Source organism: Bubalus bubalis, chromosome 8 (genome assembly GCF_019923935.1).
Source record: "Bubalus bubalis isolate 160015118507 breed Murrah chromosome 8, NDDB_SH_1, whole genome shotgun sequence".
Classification (NCBI taxonomy): Eukaryota; Metazoa; Chordata; class Mammalia; order Artiodactyla; family Bovidae; genus Bubalus; species Bubalus bubalis.
Window position 1 is genome coordinate 98,390,867 of NC_059164.1, and position 20,724 is coordinate 98,411,590.

The 20,724-nt window shown below is 41.7% G+C and overlaps 1 protein-coding gene across 4 annotated transcripts in view; it reads right to left on the bottom strand.

Moving 5' to 3' along the window:
- The window catches only part of LOC102399127 (solute carrier family 23 member 2), a 68,634-nt gene that overhangs the window by 25,637 nt on the left and 22,273 nt on the right, over nt 1-20,724 (bottom strand). For all 4 annotated transcript variants that reach the window (XM_044946898.2, XM_044946901.2, XM_044946899.2 and 1 more), the window contains one exon: nt 13,081-13,240. In XM_044946898.2, coding sequence (XP_044802833.1) covers nt 13,081-13,240 — 160 coding nt within the window. The remainder of the gene's footprint in view (nt 1-13,080; nt 13,241-20,724) is intronic.

Consider the following 20,724-nt stretch of genomic DNA (forward strand, 5'->3'; position numbering starts at 1 on the left):
GAGCAATAAATACAATATCCATTGATCTTTTCATACTTCACGACTGCTGCTGCTACTGCTAAGTCGCTTCAGTCGTGTCCGACTCTGTGTGACCCCATAGACGGCAGCCCGCCAGGCTCCGCCATCCCTGGGATTCTCCAGGCAAGAACACTGGAGTGGGTTGCCATTGCCTTCTCCAATGCATGAAAGTGAAAAGTGAAAGTGAAGTCACTCAGTCCTGCTCACTCCTAGCGACCCCATGGACTGCAGCCTATCAGGCTCCTCCGTCCATGGAATTTTCCAGGCAAGAGTACTGGAGTGGGGTGCCATTGCCTTCTCCATATTTCATGACACTTCACCCCAAAGCAGTAAAATTACAGCAAAATTAGGATATGTGCTTGAAGCAATAAAATGTGGGTGACAAAGACAGAAGGGCAGGCTTTGCCGGGTAACAGTGTAAGCTCAAGATCAAGCTGAAAATGGGGCACAAAAGTGAGGCGCCAGTGGAGCAGTTGGAGCAGAGGGTAAAGAAATCTTATTTTCCCAGGACTAGAGCTTTAGTTGGGTTCCTTAAGATGGAATACTAGAATCAATTTAATTTGACCTGCTGGTATTCTGATGGTATTTATGGGCCGGATTGGAAAGTCTGGTGTTTTTCAGGATGCATCCTACCCAGTGGAGAGAATCCAGTGACAATATATTTATTAAATCATGTGAAAGTACCTTGGGAAAGGACACAGAAAGGAAGGTTTAGCAATGTTATTTTTCCTGCCCACTAATTAAAAGTTAGGGGAGGAAAACTCAAAACCCCATCTAGGAGCAAGAAAATGGGTTGAGAAGAGCTCATCATGGGAAAAAAGAAAAAGATGGTGGCAGAACGAATTGGAGTCACCAAATCTTGCATCAAATAATGCTACTTTTGCCCATTGTGTTTAAATGGGAATAAGAAAATTATTTCTTAGTCATACTTCTAGATACATCTTCAATCTGGGATGAGGGGTGCTGGCATCATAGTTGGTTCTATGAAACTGAAGCACATCTAATAAAGCTAGACCCAAAGTATAGTGGGCTGTACTGAATGGACAACGAGGTATTGGGAGGCACAGTGCAAAATAGCCTTGAAGGAGAAGGTCCTTGGGGAAACTGCGAAGGGCCAGAAGTACCCAGGCATTGTGTACTGATTGCTGAAGAACATTTCCTGCCTTTGGCTATGCTCAGCACCAAGATTTAGCAATTAAACATTAAAGACGTTGTTTGAGAAAAATGGGTCATGAGATAAACACATGGGCCATTAAGAACATGCTGGTCTGCCAGGAGCCAGCATATTGCATATTGAGTGCATATTGCATATTGAGTGCAGCACTTTCCACAGCATCATCTTTCAGGATCTGGAATAGCTCAACTGGAATTCTATCACTGCCGGGAGCCAGCGTGAGGAACTCCGCCCATGACAAAGGTCATGAGGAAGGAGGCTCGGCATACGCAAAGGCGGGATCGAGCCTCAGGAGTCCCCCTGGAAATTCTCGAGCATCAACCCCCAAACCAGAGTCTGCCTACTTTCTGCTTTGTGCTTTCACCTACACCTCTGACTTTATGGGGGGCTGTCCCCCACTACCTCTCTCTGAAAAAAAGAATTAGCTTACAGCTCCAGTTAATAATTCCTGGGCGTGACAGTGTTTAATCTACAAACTCCTTTGGAAATCCTCTAGCCTGCCTGAATAGGTTTTTCCGGCCACATGTGATTGTTCAGAGCCTCCCAACTGTGAGAGGCAGGAGATGTTCTAAACTGTCTAAACACAGATTCTTTAGAGTAGTTAAAAGATTGATTAGAAATTGTATTGGTGAAGGGTTTTTCACTTGTTGGGCCAATGTTTGCTGCTAAGTCTCCATACTCCTTACCTACTGTGTCCTTGGCAGTGTATTGATTGATATAATGGGTGTATAGAAATGTAAAATGCAGCTTTGTCCAGTGCTTTTTTGGAGGCTGGTGCCTGACTTTGGAGTAATCACCTTTAGAGAAAAATAAGTTTCTTAAAATGTTAACAGGCCTCCTGGCTAGAAGATGATGTCAATCACCTGAACTTTTGCATATGATAAGTTTGAAAGCCTGGCTTCGATTAGGACCAGGAACTGCTGTCCTTGCATGACTCCACCCCTTCCCCCATTATCGTCTATGCACAACTTAAGGTATAAAAACTACTTTGGAAAATAAAGTGCGGGCCTTGTTCACTGAAACTTGGTCTCCCCATGTCGCTCTCTCTTTCAAATTCTGGCTGAGTCTCCATCTGGAGCGCGGAACCCGCCATGCTTGCTAATTATGCCTGGGCTTCTAAGATCCGACCGGGGAGGCCTCAGTGTCTCCTCTCCTTCTGGAGAATGGAAGGACGCCTGCGGCCTACGTAAGTGGTGCAAACTTCTTGTCTTGAAGTTTTATTGGTCTCCCGTGTAAACCAAGCTACTCAGCCTCTTTTCTCCACTGAATTTTCCTACTGAGCTATCCTCATTCTATTACTCTTTATATCCTTACTTAACGTTTAATTAAGCAGTTGTTTCCTGACCCTCGCCTACGCCGTCTCTCCTTCGAATACCCTGGATCAGCTGGGGCTGGACCCTGGCACTGGTCCTTGAAGTATCTTTTACTGATTATACCTTAGCCTTGTACGTGCTCTGCTGGCCGTATGCTCTAAGCTCTTTTTTCCCTGCTCCTATAAAAAGGCTTGACTGCAGGAATAAAATTGTCAGTCCTTGCAGAGACTGTCCGAGTGTTGTTCTTTCAGGTTCGCCATTTCCAAGTCCCAGGGATAAAAATCCCCACAAGGTGGCGCCCGAACAGGGAGTTGATAGGAAGACTGAACAAAGTGGCGAGCCCTGCAGAAAGAAGTAAGCAGGATGGGACAACATAGCAGTAAGATTCCTTTCATTTCTATAATGCATCACTTTTTGAAACAAAATGGCGTTAATGTTTCAAGAGATCAGTTGAATGACTGCTATCATATTTTACTGGAACATAATCCATGGTTCCCAGAGGAAGGGACGCTCAATCTAGACATATGGAAAAGGGTTAAGAATAATGTTTTGCGAGCATATCGGCAAGGAGTCCATGTTCCACCTCAATGGTGTGTTACATGGTCACTCATACAGGCTGTCATAGAACAAATTGAAGGGCATAATATTGATTTGGAAGTGGAAACTGTTCAGTCTTTACATGAATATGAGCTTAAGGAACAAGATATGCAAGGTGCTTTGAAATATAAGAATGTTATGCTCAATCAGACACAATCCCTAGGAAAACAGCTTGGAGACATATGTATACAGGATGTATCAAAACTGAAACCACTTACAGCGGAAGTCATTTCATTCAACGGACAGCCCAAATCTGAGGTTTTCCCTTCTGCTCCGCCTGTAACAGCAGTTGCTAACTTTGCTTGTACTAACCATTTCACTCCTCCTCGGGAGATGCCTGCTTGCGATTTTGCTTTTCCAATACAGTTTGATCAATCTGCCCAAGGTGAGAATGCTTGGGCTGGTTTAGATTTTGGTATGTTGTCTAGCTTTAAGAAAGCATGCACTCTGTATGGACCTATGTCTCCTTACTGTGTAGAATTCCTCAGAGGATGGGCTGATCATTGGATGCCATATGATTTTTTTCAAGTAGCGAAGATAATTCTAAATCCTCAACAATTACTTCAATGGCAAATGTACGTTAACGATGAAGCCCCACAGATGATGATTGACCAGCAATCTCATGGTAACCCCGCCAATTTAACCTATGATATACTTACTGGAACGGGAGCCATGGCTGATATGACTATGCAATTAGCTAATATTACCCCTCAAATGCTGCATTTCATTAAAGAAATTTCTTGCAGAGCATGGGCAAAGGTCGATAATGTTAACTCTGATGGTTCATTTGTTAAGATTACCCAAGGACATGAAGAGGAATATTCCCAATTTATAGGAAAATTAAAGGATGCCATTGAAAAATCTATCAAAGATGAAACCTTACAAAATATTATTTTAAAACAACTTGCCTGTGAAAATGCCAATGAGGAATGTCAATCCATGCTTAGACCAATTCGAGAAACCGGTTCTCTTATGGAGTATTGGAAAGCTTATAGAGATATCGGATCTACATCCCATAGAGCAAAATTAGCAACACTAGAAACTTTTAATGTGCAAAAGGTTACCAATGCTAAATGTTTTAACTTCGGGAAGGCCAACCATATGAAAAAACAATGCCTCATGCCAGTGAAAACAGCTAAAAATAATACTACTTCTAAAAAAAAAAAAAAGGCCCCCAGGAGTTTGCCCAAAATGTAAAAAGGGATTCCATTGGTTGAATGAATGTCATTCCAAATTCGATAAGGATGGAAGTGCATTAACTACAGAGGCACAACAAAAACAACAAGGAAACTAATAAAGGGGCTATCCCCTAGCCCCACTACAAAAGGAGGACCCCACATCATGACACTACAAGCAGCTACATCTAAGAGTGCCTGCATTGATACACCTAGTCCTTATGACGTGGACTTAATAGAATTATACAATCCTCATAAAATCCCCACTGGATATTATGGTCCAGTCCCTTCCGGAACAATGGGACTAATTTTAGGACGTAGCGGTTGTACCATGAAAGGTTTAGTAGTGTTGACTGGAGTTATGGATGAAGATTATGAAGGAGAGATACATGTCATGGTGAATGTCGTAAAATTAGGAAATATATACTTACAAAAAGGGGAGCGCTTTGCACAATTATTACTTTTGCCATATGTCAGACCATTGAGGGCATCTGATAAAATTAGGCAGGGGGGGTTTGGTAGCACCAATCTTACCGCCGCACTATCTACCTTATTAAAGGAACGTCAAAAGCCTATGCTTACTCTAAAGATACGGGGAAAAAATTTCACAGGTGTGTTGGATACAGGAGCCAACATTTCCATTATTAGAACTGAAGAATAGCCCCTTGAATGGGGTAAGACTTTGGCTCCTTCCAGACTGTTAGGGGTAAGCAAGGCTAATGCTACACAAACTTTCGTCAATTCATCCTATTTACAAGCTTATGGTCCTGATCAAATTGTAGCTTACATCAAACCATATATTACCAATATCCCTATTAATTTATAGGGAAGGGTTTTCTTGAACAAACAAAAGCCACGATTTCTCTGAATGAGCCTTTTTAATGGGGGCGATTAGGTTAACACCGCTGCCTCTTGATTGGGAATCTAATACCCCAATATGGACACCTCAATGGCCCCTGACTAAAGAAAAGTTGGCAGCTCTCGCACAATTAATAACTGAGCAACTACAGAAAAATCATATAGAGCCTTCATTTTCCCCATAGAATCTCCCATTTTTGTAATAAAAAAGAAATCAGAAAAATGGCGAATGTTGATAGATTTAAGAAATGTTAATAATACCATGATTCCTATGGGGCCTTTACAACCTGGATTGCCCTTCCCTTCCATGGTGCCAAAAGAATGGTCTATAATTATTACTAATTTACAAGATTGCTTTTTTACTATACCTTTACATCCTAAAGATAGAAAACGTTTTGCTTTTTCAGTTCCTTCTATAAATCACATGGCTCCTATTAAAGATTTCAATGGAAGGTTTTACCTCAGGGAATGATGAACTCTCCTACCATTTGCCAATATCTCATATCTGTTTTATTACAACCCATTAGAGATAAATATCCTACTGCTATCATAATTCATTATATGGATGATATACTCCTCTCCATGCAATCTGAACTCTGTTTACAACTGTTATATGACGAAATCACTACCACTCTTCAAAATCATGGCCTGCTTGTTGCACCAGATAAAATTCAATTGAAAGCACCCTTTAATTACTTAGAACATGTTATGGAAGAGTCCAAGATAAAACCTCAAAAACCTCAAATCTCTATGCATTCTCTACGTACATTAAATGATTTTCAAAAATTGATAGGAGATATTAATTGGCTTTGGCCATCCATTGGCATTCCCACCTATGCATTACAAAATTTATTTAAAATTTTAGAGGGACCTCCTGACCCTAATAGTCCTAGACAGCTAATAACAGAAGCAAAAGAAGAACTAAAATTTGTTGAAAAACACATTCAACAATCTTTCTCAAGTCGGCTGGATCATACCCAACCGATTTATTTATATATATTTCTCACTAAACATTCACCTACTGCAATCATAGCTCAAAAAAGCCCAATAGAATGGGTATATCTACATACTAAAAGGTCAAAGAAATCGTATCATACATTGAGAAAATAGGGCAACTAATTGTATCAGGAAGGAACCATATACAAACCTTAACTGGATTTAATCCATATGCAATACATGTCCCTTGACAAAAAGAGAATTACAAATTGCCTTACAATATAACATGACCATGCAAATAGCATTAAATGATTTTCAGAATGTTATCTCATTCCATTTGCCGAAAGGAAAATTATGGGACTTCCTACAATTTACTAAATTTATAGTAATTAATATCATTGCATCCCAGCCTATTTCAAATGCACCTACCTATTTCATTGATGGCAACAAGAAAGGCATAGCTGGGATTGTTGGCCCTGATATCAAAGAGAAATTACCTACTACCTATTCTTCAATACAAAGAGTTGAATTATATGCTTTATATGCTCTTCTGTCTCTTCAACCATTACCCTTTAATATATATACTGATAACAGATACCTTGCTTCCCTTTTCCCCGATTTTGTTACTGCCCTTTTATACAACCTAGATGAAGAATTATATATTCTCTTTTCAAAGACTCAAGCCTTAATTCAATCACGTACGGAACCCTTCTTCATTGCACATATACGTGCTCATTCAGGTTTACCTGGCCCCCTGGCAGCAGGAAATGATGCTATTGATAGTTTCTCGTGTCTTTACGTCTGCTATTGACGAACATGCTAATCTTCATACCAATGCTAAAATATTGCACTCTAAATACCATATTCCCCTCACTGAAGCGAGACATATCATTAAATCTTATGACATCTGCGCTCCTCTGCACTTACATACCACAATTTCGGGAGTTAATCCTCATGGGCAACAGCCTAACTCCCTTTGACAATCTGACTTCACTCATTGCTCCTTAGGAAAGTTTTCTTTGCTTTATGTCTCAACTGATACATTTTCAGGTTTTATATGGGCACTGCCTATCTCTTCAGAATCCAACAAACACGCCATTTCCACACTTTTACTCACCTTCCCTGTTATGGGGATACCTTCGGTCTTAAAAACAGATAATGGGCCTGCATTTACCTCTCACTCATTTCATTCATTTATACTGGAATGGAATATAACACACATCATGGGGATACCCTATAATCCCCAGGGTCAACCAATTATCAAAAGAGCCCATCGTACTCTTAAAACTCATTTATTAAAACAAAAAGGGAGAATATGGAAGAGAAGATACACTTCTTATCCTATGAACCCTCAATTGTTATTATCTTTAACTCTTTATTCCTTAAATTTTTTAAATATTAATAAAAGATAGTTCTAATACTCATGCAGACTACATTTTGTAGAAGAAAACAGTAAGAAACTGTTAGAAGCCAAAACACCAACATGGTATAAACAGTTTAATCAATGGCTGCCAGGAATCTTACGACTCCTAGGCAAAGGTTATGGTCTTGTTGTTGCAGATGGAGAAGAAATCTGGGTTCCACTTCGCCATGTCCATTACTGAGAAGGACCCCGAGACTGGACTCCCCCGACAGGTGACGCAGCTGACATGAAGGGTCTCGTCAATGACCATAGAGGAGCCGAAGAGAAAACGTCAACGTCTGAACCCTGGACCTGAGCAATGGCATGTGTGGAAGATTCCTGCTGCATTGGAGCGCTTTGCCAGTGTGTATGGGACTGCAAAAGCCTTAAAACCTCAGAACTGTACCTTTTTATACAATCAGATCAGATCAGATCAGATCAGTTGCTCAGTCGTGTCCAACTCTTTGCGACCGCATGAATCGTAGCACGCCAGGCCTCCCTGTCCATCACCAACAGTACAGGTTATATCCAATCTTGTGTGCACTTCCTGTACATGTTTATTGTAGGTAACTTTGATATAGATCTTTCTGCTAAGATTGTTAACGGTATAGCATGTGCCTTGTATACATGTTTAAACCATACTATTTCACATCATAATGTCAATATTGCAATAGTCAAGCAGAGATCTGAATTGTGGCTTCCTGTTAACCTCACAGAACCATGGACCGACTCTGTATTTCTCCCAGTTCTGCTCAAAAATGGCTTAAAGAGGTCAAAGCGCATAATAGGATGGGTTATTGCTGGCATTCTTAGTCTAATATCTATTGTTACAGTAGGAAACCTATCTGGTATGGCACTACACAATTTTATACAGAATCATGATTTTATAACTGCTTGGCACAAAGATTCCCATGATCTCTGGACTCGACAAGCTCAAATAGATCAGTGATTGCAAACACGAATTAATGAATTACAAGCAGTGGTAATTAATATAGGAGATCAAATACAGCAACTTACTTTACAAACACATACACGTTGTCACTGGAATTTTACTTCTTTCTGTCTGACTAACATGCCCTGTAATGGCACTGAGTATCCTTGGGATAAAGTTAAAGCACATTTTCAGGATCTCACGGATAACTCAAGTTTGGACATTAACCTTCTAAAACAACAAATTGCTAATTTTCAAGTTAAAATACCTAAGGAATTGTATAGCACCCAATTTTATTATACTTTAACCAAAACATTATCCTCTTTGGATCCCGGAACTTGGTTTTCAGGAGGCAACCTTTTAATATATGTATTAATTGCTCTGCTTTTTCTGTCATTGTTTATAGGATACAGATGTCTCTACTCAAGACTCCATGCCTCTCACAATGGAGTCCAACTAGCAGCTGCCGTGCTTAAACTAAAAACAAAAGGAGGATATGTTAGGAGGCACAGTGCAAAATAGCCTTGAAGGAGAAGGTCCTTGGGGGGGAAAAGGTGAAGAGCCAGAAGTACCCAGGCATTGTGTACTGATTGCTGAAGAACATTTCCTGCCTTTGGCTATGCTCGGTGCCAAGATTTAACAATTAAACATTAAAGACGTTGCTTGAGAAAAACGGGTCAAGAGATAAACACATGGGCCATTAAGAACGCGCTGGTCCTTGAAGTATCTTTTACTGATTATACCTTAGCCTTGTATGTGCTCTGCTGGCTGTATGCTCCAAGCTCTTTGTTCCCTGCTCCTATAAAAAGGCTTGACTGCAGGAATAAAATTGTCAGTCCTTGCAGAGACTGTCCGAGTGTTGTTCTTTCAGGTTCGCCATTTCCAAGTCCCAGGGAGAAAATCCCCACACGAGGAATGAACACTGTGAAAGTAGCCAGTACCGACAGTGATGCTGGCATATTTAGGACGTGACCTGTGTGAACTTTGAGATTAAAAGGTCATAGACAGGTCATAGACAAACTATGAGCTCACAGGTGATTTACATGATACTTGATGAAATGAAAGTCACAGAAATAATGATAAATAACAAAATCTACATTGGGGATTGAACTCTAGTCACTGGTTAAAGGGCTTCCCAGGTGGCGCAGTAGTAAAGAATCTGCCTGCCAGTGAATAAGACGCAAGAGACTCGGGTTTGCTCTCTAGGTCGGGAAGATCTGCTGGTTTAGGAAATGGCAACATACTCCAGTATTCTTGCCTGGAACATTTCATGCACAGAGGAGCCTGGGAGGCTACAGTCCATGGGGTCACAAAGAATCATACACGACTGAGCATATACACACATACACACACACACACACCTGTTAATGTGGCAAGCATAGGAGCAAAAATGAGTCCAGGTGTTCAAATAGACCTATAAGATGACGACAATTACAGTTAATTCTATATCATTCAAGAGCATCATAAAGGAATGATACAAGTTTACCATAATGCACTCAGTAGAGTGGCAACAAGAAAATGTTGGTGAGATTGTGGAGTAACTGGGACTCACATATGATGCTGGCAGGAGGATAAACTGGAACATCCATTTCAGAAATGTATTTGCTAGTGTTTACTAAAGTGGAACATATACACAATGTGATGGTGAACTTTATATGTCAATGGACTGAGGGATGCCCAGACAGCTGATAAAACGTTATTTCTGCAGTGTTTCCAGAAGAGATTAGTATTTGAATTGGTGAACTGAATGAAGCAGATGGCCCTACCCAAAATGAGCATCTCTCTCTGTTAAATCACTTCAGTCATGTCAGACTTTTTGTGACTCAATGGACAGCAGTCCGCCAGGCTCCTCTGTCCACAGGATTCTCCAGGCAACAATATCGGAGCTGGTTTGTACTGGTTATATTCCAGGCAAGAATACTGGTGTGCTCTTCTCCAGGGGATCTTCTTGACCCAGGGATTGGACCCATGTCTCTTATGTCTCCTGCACTGGCAGTCGGGTTCTTCACCATTAGTGGCACCTGGGAAGCCCACCCAATGTGAATGAGTGCCATCCAATCCTTTGAGGGACTCAGCAGAACCAAAAGGCAGAGGAAGAACATTTTCGCTTGCTGCTTGAGCTGGGACATCTGTCTTCTGCTGCCCCCAGATATCAACACTCCTGGTTCTCAGGCCTTTGGAGTCAGATCAGGACTTACATCATTATCCCTCCGCCCCACCCCCCAATTGGAGTGTTTTGTCAATTCTATTCCCTCTCATTGGTCACACTTGGGTAAGAATAGGAATCTTGTTAGGAATGTGTCTCCTCTGTATTCCCTCTTCCTTCATCTGTCACGTTCTGAGGATGTGACCCTTACTGCAGCCATGAGGCTGCTGAACTTGGACTGGGTGGGATGCTGGATGGACCCTGGCTTCACTAAGGCTTGTCAGCTAGACTCCCAGGGATATCTACTAACAGACTCTGCTCTAGGTCCATAGTCCTGAGTTTTGGAATGCCTTTGGTCCAGTCCTAGTGAGCTTGGGGGGGGCACACTAAGACAGTAAGTGAGGGCTAGAGTAATGCCTGAGCAAATTACCTTGTACTAGAAGGACTGGAAAAGGTCAGTTTTCATTTCAATCCCAAAGAAGGGCAATGCCAAAGAAAGTTCAAACCACCCCGCAATTGCACTCATTTTACATGCTAGCAAGGTAATGCTCAAAATCCTTCAAGTCAGGCTTCAACAGTGCGTGAACCATGAACTTCCAGATGTTCAAGCTGGATTTAGAAAAGGCAGAGGAACCAGAGATCATATTGCCAATATTAGATGGATCATAGAGAAAGCAAGGGAATTCCAGAAAAACATCTACTTCTGCTTCATTGACTACACTAGAACCTTTGACTGTGTGGATCACAACAAACTGTGGAAAATTCTTCAAGGGATGGGAATACCAGACCACCTTACATGCCTCCTGAGAAATCTGTATGCAAGTCAAGAAGCAACAGTTAGAACCAGACGTGGAACAATGGACTGGTTGCAAATTGGGAAAGGAGTATGTCAAGGCTGTATACTGTCACCCTGCTTATTTAACTTACATGCACAGTACATGTTGTGAAATGCCAGGTTGGATGAAGCACAAATGGACTCAAGAGTGCCAGGAGAAATATTAATAACCTCTGATATGCAGATGACACCACACTTAAGGTGGAAAGTGAAGAGAAACTAAAGAGCCTTTTGATGAAAGTGAAAGAGGAGAGTGAAAAAGCTGGCTTAAAACTCAACATTCAGAAAACTAAGATCATGGCATCTGGTCCCATCACTTCATGGGAAATAGGTGGGGAGATGATGAAAACAGTGACAGACTTTATTTTCTAGGGCTCCCAAATCACTGCAGATGGTGACTGCAGCCATGAAATTAAAAGTTGCTTGCTCCTTGGAAGAAAAGCTATGACCAACCTAGACAGCATATTAAAAAGCAGAGACATGACTTTGCCAACAAAGGTGCATCTAGTCAAAGCTATGGTTTTTCTAGTAGTCATATATGAATGTAAGAGTTGGACCATAACAAAGGCTGAGAGTTGAAGAACTAATGCCTTCGAACTGTGGTGTTGAAGAAGACTCTTTAGAGTCCTTTGGACTGCAAGGAGATCCAACCAGTTCATCCTAAAGGAAATCAACCCTGAATATTCTTTGGAAGGACTGATGCTGAAGCTGAAACTCCAATACTATGGCCACCTGATGCGAAGAACTGACTGATTTGAAAAGACCCTGATGTTGGGAAAGATTGAAGGTGGGAGAAGGGGATGACAGAGGATGAGATGGTTGGATGGCATCACTGACTCAATGGACATGAGTTTGAGTCAACTCTGGGAGCTGGTGATGGATGGGGAGGCCTGGCATGCTGCAGTCCATGGGGTAACAAAGTGTCAGTCATGACTGTGAGACTGAACAACAAGAAGAACCCCATACCGTATAGTGTTTGTGTAACTCTGCCCCTGCTCCAGAGGAGGGGGGCCTTTGAGCCGCTCCAGGCTTACATATTTAAGGTCAATCTGGGAGGGAGATGATTGGACTTCCTAGAAATCTCAGGCGACCTTCCCTCTCATATATTATTCCACCCATGGGCCATGCTTGACACCTCACCTCCGAAGCCAGGTGAGGATGTTAGAGTCTGCAAGCTATGAGGCCTACTGTCCCTGAGGGTGTGGCTGGGCTTTCTGCTGACAATCCTGTGTGCTGGCTTCTTAATCTATCATTTAGATGAGCCAACCTGGAGCACGGGCTTCCTGGTGACTCAGAGTGTAAAGAATCTGCCTGCAGTGCAGGAGATCAGGATTCCATCCCTAGGTTGGGAAGATTCCCTGGAGGAAGGCATGGCTACCCACTCCAGGATTCTTGCCTGGGGAATTCCATGGAAAGAGGAGCTTGGTGGGCTACAGTCTAGGGGGTTGCAAAGAATCGGACACGACTGAGCGACTAACACTCACTCAGCTCAACTTATCCTGGAGCATGGCCAAACTTTAAAGCCTGCTTCAAGGCCACCAGTTTCTTTCCCTGAATGACACAACTGAATTAAACAAGGACCATGTGTCTTAAAGTTTGAAATCTTGCCTAGCAGTGAGCTGAGAAAATGAGTCAACTCCGAAGCCCCTTTTGAGGACCACCCCATTCCTCGCACCCCACCCCTCAACCCAATACCTCTCGGATCCTCTTCTGCCATTCCTCAATGAATTCAGGTGAGCTGGTGTTCACCTGGCTGGCATTGAGTGTCCACGCGGGGCACTTCCAGGTGGGAAGAGACAGCATGGCCAGGGAGGGTCCCAAGAAAGCAAATGTGCCTCCCTGGAGAATGGGCAGCCTGGAGGAGGGGAAAGGAGACAGTTACCCATTAGCCCTTTTAACACTGGCCTGTCACTGGCCCCAGCAGAGGCCTTTTCATCCCAAGTCCTCCCTTGGTTTCAGGGCAACACATGAGTCCTGCAGTTCTCAGTTATAGGGAACTCCTGCTGCTGCTGCTGCTGCTAAGTCACTTCAGTCATATCCGACTCTGTGCAACACCATAGACCGCAGCCCACATGGCTCCCCTGTCCCTGGGATTCTCCAGGCAAGAACACTGGAGTGGGTTGCCATTTCCTTCTCCAATGCATGAAAGAGAAAAGTGAAAGTGAAGTCACTCAGTTGTGTCTGATCCTTTGCGACCCCATGGACTGCAGCCTACCAGGCTCCTCTGTCCATGGGATTTTCCAGGCAAGAGTACTGGAGTGGGGTGCCATTGCCTTCTCCAAAGGAACTCCTATCAATATCCAAGTCAGATCCACGAACTGTGCCAAACTTTGGACAGGTAGGCAAGGTGGGGAGGATAAGACCAGCAGACCTAATCCAAGTCCTGGAGATGCGAGCCCAGGAGCAGAGAGTCACGTACTGGGAAACGATCTGGGGCAGCACAGAGCTCAGGGAACACGTTTGGTGGTTGCCACTGCCTTCCTCAGTCCCAGAGAAACTTCCCCAGACCCCAGGATCAAAGCACAGTGCACACACATCAAGTTCCCTCACTGACAAGAGATGCACAGCCTAGAATCTGGGTGGCCAGATTCCTTTGTGCCTTCAAAAATGAAAGGCGATTCCAGACCTCTACCTCCAGGCTCCTTTCTATCACATGGACTGAACATGCTTGAGATCCATTATCAGGGCGTGTCCCCCACACAAGCCTTCCTTCTTCCTGGTCAGTGTCTCACTCTGGCCTCTGTGAGAACTTCCAGCAGTGTCCATCTGACTTGTCTCCCTTCAAGGTGAACATAGCCTGATAAGTCAACCTTCAATAACCCTGTCTTACTAGAAGGTCAGAAGCTGTTAAGGCTGACCTAGTCTCCTCACCTGCATATTATAATAGAGCTGGTGCGGAGGGAGAGTGGAACAGGATCTTAGCCTCTTGCTTGCATTTGTCATAGTATACCTTACCCAGTTTAGATACTTGTTCTTAACAATACTAGAAGAGTACTTTTGAAATCAGGATTCCATGAAGATAGCTTAAAGAGTCTTCTTGAGAACAAACCCATTTTATTTAATGAAAATATAAAGTATACGAAAGAGTTTTACTGCCTAACTGGATTTTGTCCTGGCTGAACATAGGAACTAGCAAGGGCTGAGCATCAGCCTCAGATGAGTTCACGGGCTGGTCAAGAGGTGCACCCAGGCATGGAGAGAGCTTAGACCTCCAGGTGATTCTAACATCTGCTAGGGTTAAGAACAACTGATCTAGATTCATAAATCTAGACCCATAAGGCTCCAAAATAGATTAGAATATATGGCACACACAGGGCAGGAAACATGGGTGATGGAATGGGTATGTATGAATGATTTTTTAGTTAAAAAAATTATGGTGGGGAGAGATAAATTAGGAATTTGGGATTAACATGTATACACTAATATATATATAAAATAGGTAAACAACAAGGACCTTCTATATAGCACAGGGAACTATAATCTATTTTATAATAATCTATAATGAAAGAGAATCTATATATAATATACATTTATATATATATATGTATAACTGAATCAATTTGCTATATATTTGAAACTAACACAACATTTTAAATTAACTATACTTCAATTAAAAATTCATAGAAATTATGAAGCTAAGTATCTTGACAGAGAAGGGAAACACACTATATCATTGCAAAATCCCTTTTGAGCTTTTAAAATGAACATAGACACCTTTGCATATCATAGGTACAGACAGTATGTAATCCAAGATTTGTGTTTCAGTTTTTTGCTGTAATTCCATATGCACATTTCATTCATTCAACAAATATTTACTGAGGATTTGCTCTGTGGGAGGCACTGGTTGTCAGGTATTGGAAATACCACAGTGAGTGTGACAAAACTCCCACTTATATTCTAGTTACATATTTCCTGGTTAGCCCTTGTACTAACAAACTAGTCATTTACAGTAACTCACTCTCAGGGATTCTTTAAACAGTTTACAGTTATAAACAATCCATCATTGCTATACCACCATGGCCTCAGCCATTTCAGTATTACTGGGTTCCTTGAGGGCAGAGAAGTCTAGTTTTCTCTTCCGTCCCTCCAGCACCGAGGTTAGTATTATAAAATCTATCAACACTGGGGTTTCTCATTTCATGTTTATAGTTTAATAGGCATATAATGAAATCCTGACAAAAGTGAATTTGCATTTCAGTAAGTCACAAAAGATGTGATTTTTATGTCTGTTTTTCCTTGTCTATAAACTGTTTTACTCATTACATAGAAATTAGACACTGCCAAAATATATATAAAACAGTTTTACTGATGGTGAGATTTGTTTTCACTTAGAAAATATTTTCTGTTATTATATCCCTAACTTAGAACTTATTTAAGGGATATTTCAAAATTTTCAAGAAGTTCAGCATTTTTCTAACTCTGTTCATGTTATTTTTTTCAAGATTATTACATGTAGTTGGGATAATGTACTAACATGATAGATGCACTTTTTACCTTTTTTTTTTTTTTGGCTGCACCTCTTAACTTGCAGAATCTTAGTTCACCCACCAAGGGAACTTGCATCAAAAGCACTGAATCCTCACCACTGAACCACCAGGGAATTCCCTCTACCTTTTTGAAACTACAAAATACATTTTATGTTCAAGAACAAGATGAATTGTTTCCATTAATTTACTAGAGTGCATTCCTATGTCCTAAAAAAAGAAGCCTCTTGATGAAAGTGAAAGTGGAGAGTGAAAAAGTTGGCTTAAAGCTCAACATTCAGAAAACAAAGATCATGGTATCTGGTCCCATCACTTCATGTGAAATAGATGGGGAACATTGGAAACAGTGTCAGACTTTATTTTTGGGGGCTCCAAAATCACTGCAGATGGTGACTGCAGCCATGAAATTAAAAGACGCTTACTCCTTGGAAGGAAAGTTATGACCAACCTAGATAGCATATTGAAAAGCAGAGACATCACTTTGCCAACCAAGGTCCGTCCAGTCAAGGCTATGGTTTTTCCAGTGGTCATGTATGGATTTGAGAGTTGGACTGTGAAGAAAGCTGAGCACTGAAAAATTGATGCTTTTGAACTGTGGTGTTGGAGAAGACTCTTGAGAGTCCCTTGGACTGCAAGGAGATCCAACCAGTCCATTCTGAAGGAGATCAACCCTGGGATTTCTTTGGAAGGAATGATGCTGAAGCTGAAACTCCAGTACTTTGGCCACTTCATGTGAAGAGTTGACTCATTGGAAAAGACTCTGATGCTGGGAGGGATTGGGGGCAGGAGGAGAAGGGGAAGACAGAGGATGAGATCGCTGGATGGCATCACTAACTCGATGGACATGAGTCTGAGTGAACTCCGGGGAGTTGGTGATAGACAGGGAGGCCTGGCGTGCTGCAATTCATGGGGTCGCAAAGAGTCGGACACGACTGAGCGACTGAACTGAACTGAACTGATTCCTATGTCCTACAGTTAGATTCACACAACATATCCATAAATTCTTCCTTCCCTCTCCTATACTCAGATCTTCAATCCCATTTTCCATCCATTCCTGTCCCCCTCCCCAACTTGTTTATGAGCATTACCACCTTGCTCATAACTTCTTATTGATACTCTTTTGACAGAGATCTATGTATATTTCTTGCATTTCTACTAGTTTTCCTTTTATGCACTTTCTTGGTACATGTTGAAGATATATGCATTCAGTATCACTACAAGGCTTTCATTGTTCTATACACATTTTACCTTTTATGGTGACTTTTATGTGTATCTCAGAGCTGCTTTTAATTTCACAATTAATTTCATCTTATTTTAAAATTTTTACCTTAAATATGATTCACTATTATTATACATGTGCCTTCTAAATCTTTTGTGAACCACAGATTGTTGATTGTTAAAATTCAACATTTTAGAAATAGAATGGCCCATTTGAAGCATATCTAACCTGGCCTTATCATTTTATAGATAACAGGTCTGGAGCCCAGAGTGATAGAATTAACCAGGATGTCTTGGGTTTTTTCACCACGGCACTATAACACCAGTTAAGAGCATGGAATAGACCAAAGGCAAGTCTGAATATGACTTTGTCTTATCAGCTGTGTGACCAAGGCATGTTGCCCAACTTCTGCAAGCCTCAGTGTCCTCTTTGACAAAATATAGTAGTGATCTCCCAAGGAATAACTGTGAAGATAAAATATATGTAAGTGATTAGCATGATGCCTGGGGAAGAACTCAATAAATAGAATAATTTTCATTATTATTCCCTCTGAAATGTGTGGTTACTTCTGGAAAGGGTCAATCAGTCACTTCAATCACTCAATCATGTCAACTCTTTGTGACTCCATGGACTGCAGCACACCAGGCTTCCCTGTCCATCACCAACTCCTGGAGCTTGCTCAAACTCATGTCCACTGAGTCAGTGATGCCATCCAACCATCTCATCCTCTGTTGTCCCCTTCTTCTGCCCTCAATCTTTCCAAGCATCAGGGTCTTTTCTAAAGAGTCGGCTCTTTGGATCAGGTGCCCAAAGTATTGGAGCTTCATCTCAAGCATCAGTCCTTCCAAAGAATATTCAGGGTTAATTTCCTTTAGGATGGACTGGTTTGACCTCCTTGCAGTCCAAGGGACTCTCAAGAGTCTTCTCCTACACCACAGTTCAAAGGCATTAGTTCTTCGACACTCAGCCTTCTTTATGGTCCAACTGTCACATCCATACATGACTACTGGAAAAACCATAGCTTTACTATATGGACCTTTGTCAGCAAAGTCATGTCTCTGCTTTTTAATATGCTATCTAGGTTGGTTATAAGTTTTCTTCCAAGTAGCAAGCATCTTTTAATTTCATGGCTGCAAGTCACCATCTGCAGAAAATAAAGTCTGCGACTGTTTCCACTGTTTTCCCATCTATTTGCCAGGAAGTGATGGGACCAGATGACATGATCTTCGTTTTCTGAATGTTGAGCTTTAAACCAGCTTTTTCATTCTCCTCTTTCACTTTCATCAGGAGTCTCTTTAGTTCCTCTTCATTTTCTGCAATAAGGGTGGTGTCATCTGCATATCTGAGGTTATTGATATTTCTCCTGGCAATCTTGATTCCAGCTTGTGCTTCATCCAACCTGGCATTTCACATCATGTACTTTGCATACAAGTTAAATAAGCAGGGTGATAGTATACAGCCTTTGCGTACTCTTTTCCCAATTTGGAACCAGTCCATTGCTCCATATCCTATTCTAACTGTTACTTCTTGACCTGCATACATGTTTCTCAGGAGGCAGGTAAGGTGGTCTATTATTCCCATCTCTTGAAGAGTTTTCCACAGTTTGTTGTGATCCACAGAGTCAGAGGCTTTAGTGTAGTCAATGAAGCAGAAGCAGATGTTTTTCTGGAATTCTCTTGCTTTCTCTATGATCCATCTAATATTGGCAATATGATCTCTGGTTCCTCTGCCTTTTCTAAATCCAGTTTGAACATCTGAAATTTCACGGTTCACGTACTGTTGAAGCCTGGCTTCAGTCATATGAGGACTTCCCTCATAGCTCAGTTGGTATAGAATCCATCTGCATTGCAGGAGACCCTGGTTTGATTTCTGAGTCAGGAAGATCTGCTGGAGAAGGGATAGACTACCTACTCCAATATTCTTGGGCTTCCCTTGTGGCTCAGCTGGTAAAAATCCACCTGCAATGCAGGAGACCTGGGTCTGATCCCTAGGTTGGGAAGATCCTCTGGAGAAGGGAAAGTCTACCCACTCCAGTATTGTGGCCTGGAGAAACTATGGGATCACAAAGAGTCGGACATGACTGAGTGACTGAACTGAACTGGACTGAAAGATTCAAAGGATGTGGGGCTCATGAAACATGCCCTGATGTTAAAGTTAACCATTAAAACTTTTCTAAGAAAAAGTTTTAAATGGCTCTTATTTCTCCCAGTTATAAAGCAACACATGGACTCTAAATAAAAATTAATGGTAAATAAAAATACAAAGCATAAATCACCACAATTCCACAACCCAGAAATAATTATTAACATTTCATTCTAATCATTTTTTTAACCCTTGAGTAGATAAACTTTATCAGCACACATACAATATTGGTACATACCTTTCATATATAATGTGTATCACCCAGAAATAACCTTTAACATTTCTTTGATTCCTTTTGCCATCTTTAACTAGATAAATGATTATCAGTATACATAAGATGTATTTCTCTCATGGGCTTCCCTGGTGGCTTAGCAGTACAGAATCTGCCTGCAATGCAGAAGACCCAAGTTTGATCCCGGGGTTTGGTAGATCTCCTGAAGAAGGGCATGGCCACCTACTCAAGTATTCTTGCCTGGAGAATCCCATGGACAGAGGAGCCCAGCGGGCTACAGTCCATAAGGTCACAATGGGACATGACTAAAGCGACTTAGCAAGCACGCACAGACTTCCAGTGGCACATCTGGTGGCTTGTGCGATTTGTCATTGAGGCAAGGGCAAGGTGGCTGCAGACCTCTGGTGATGGGCATGGACTTTCTGCAGAACCTAGCAACAGATACAGAGCTCGGGCATATCAGGGCCCAGCTGCAGGCAAGTCCATGGAAGAAAAGGACCCGGGCTGATTTGGGCAAGACTACATAGAAGCCAGGTCTGAATGTACTTTGGGCAGAAATACTGGCTCCACACTTGAGACATTCCCAGGAAAATAAAAAGGGAGATGTATCACTTGGAACCACTCCAGAAAAAGAAAATCCCAGGTAAAAATTAATCATTCCACAAATAGAATTATTCCAGAAATGGAATTAAGACCCAGAATTACACAGTCAATATGTCATTTCCTTTAGTGATTGCATTTAAACTTAATGCTTTCTTTTGAAATGAATGGTTACATAAATTCAGAACTGAGCACCTCAGTGGGAAGGCCCTTGGGGGATACACCCAAGACCCCTAAAGTCACACCAGGGAGGCAGCCACCCCTCTGCCAAGGGTTGTAGCTGCCTGCCCCACAATGGGCACTGCGCTCTTCAGCTCTTATCAGGGAAGCTGTTTTTTTGCCTCTTATCATTTCCTTTGAATATTTAACATGGTTTTAATCATTAACATATTCTGAAATCTTATTGCAGTATCAGCATTTGTGTTTGCAGTCTAAAAAGTACATCATTAAATGCTGTTTATTCGATAACCTGCAATCAATCAAATCTACTAGACCTTTGATTCACAGGCTATCAGCTAGTTTTATACTTTCTAATGTCTCTAATGAGCAACTGTACTTGTTAGTCTCTAAACAGGAAGCCTATTTCAGGGAAATAATCTCAGGTGTATTCCTGTCCCCACCTTAGTCTAAGACATTAGCATGGCTTTCTTTCTTAATTTTAT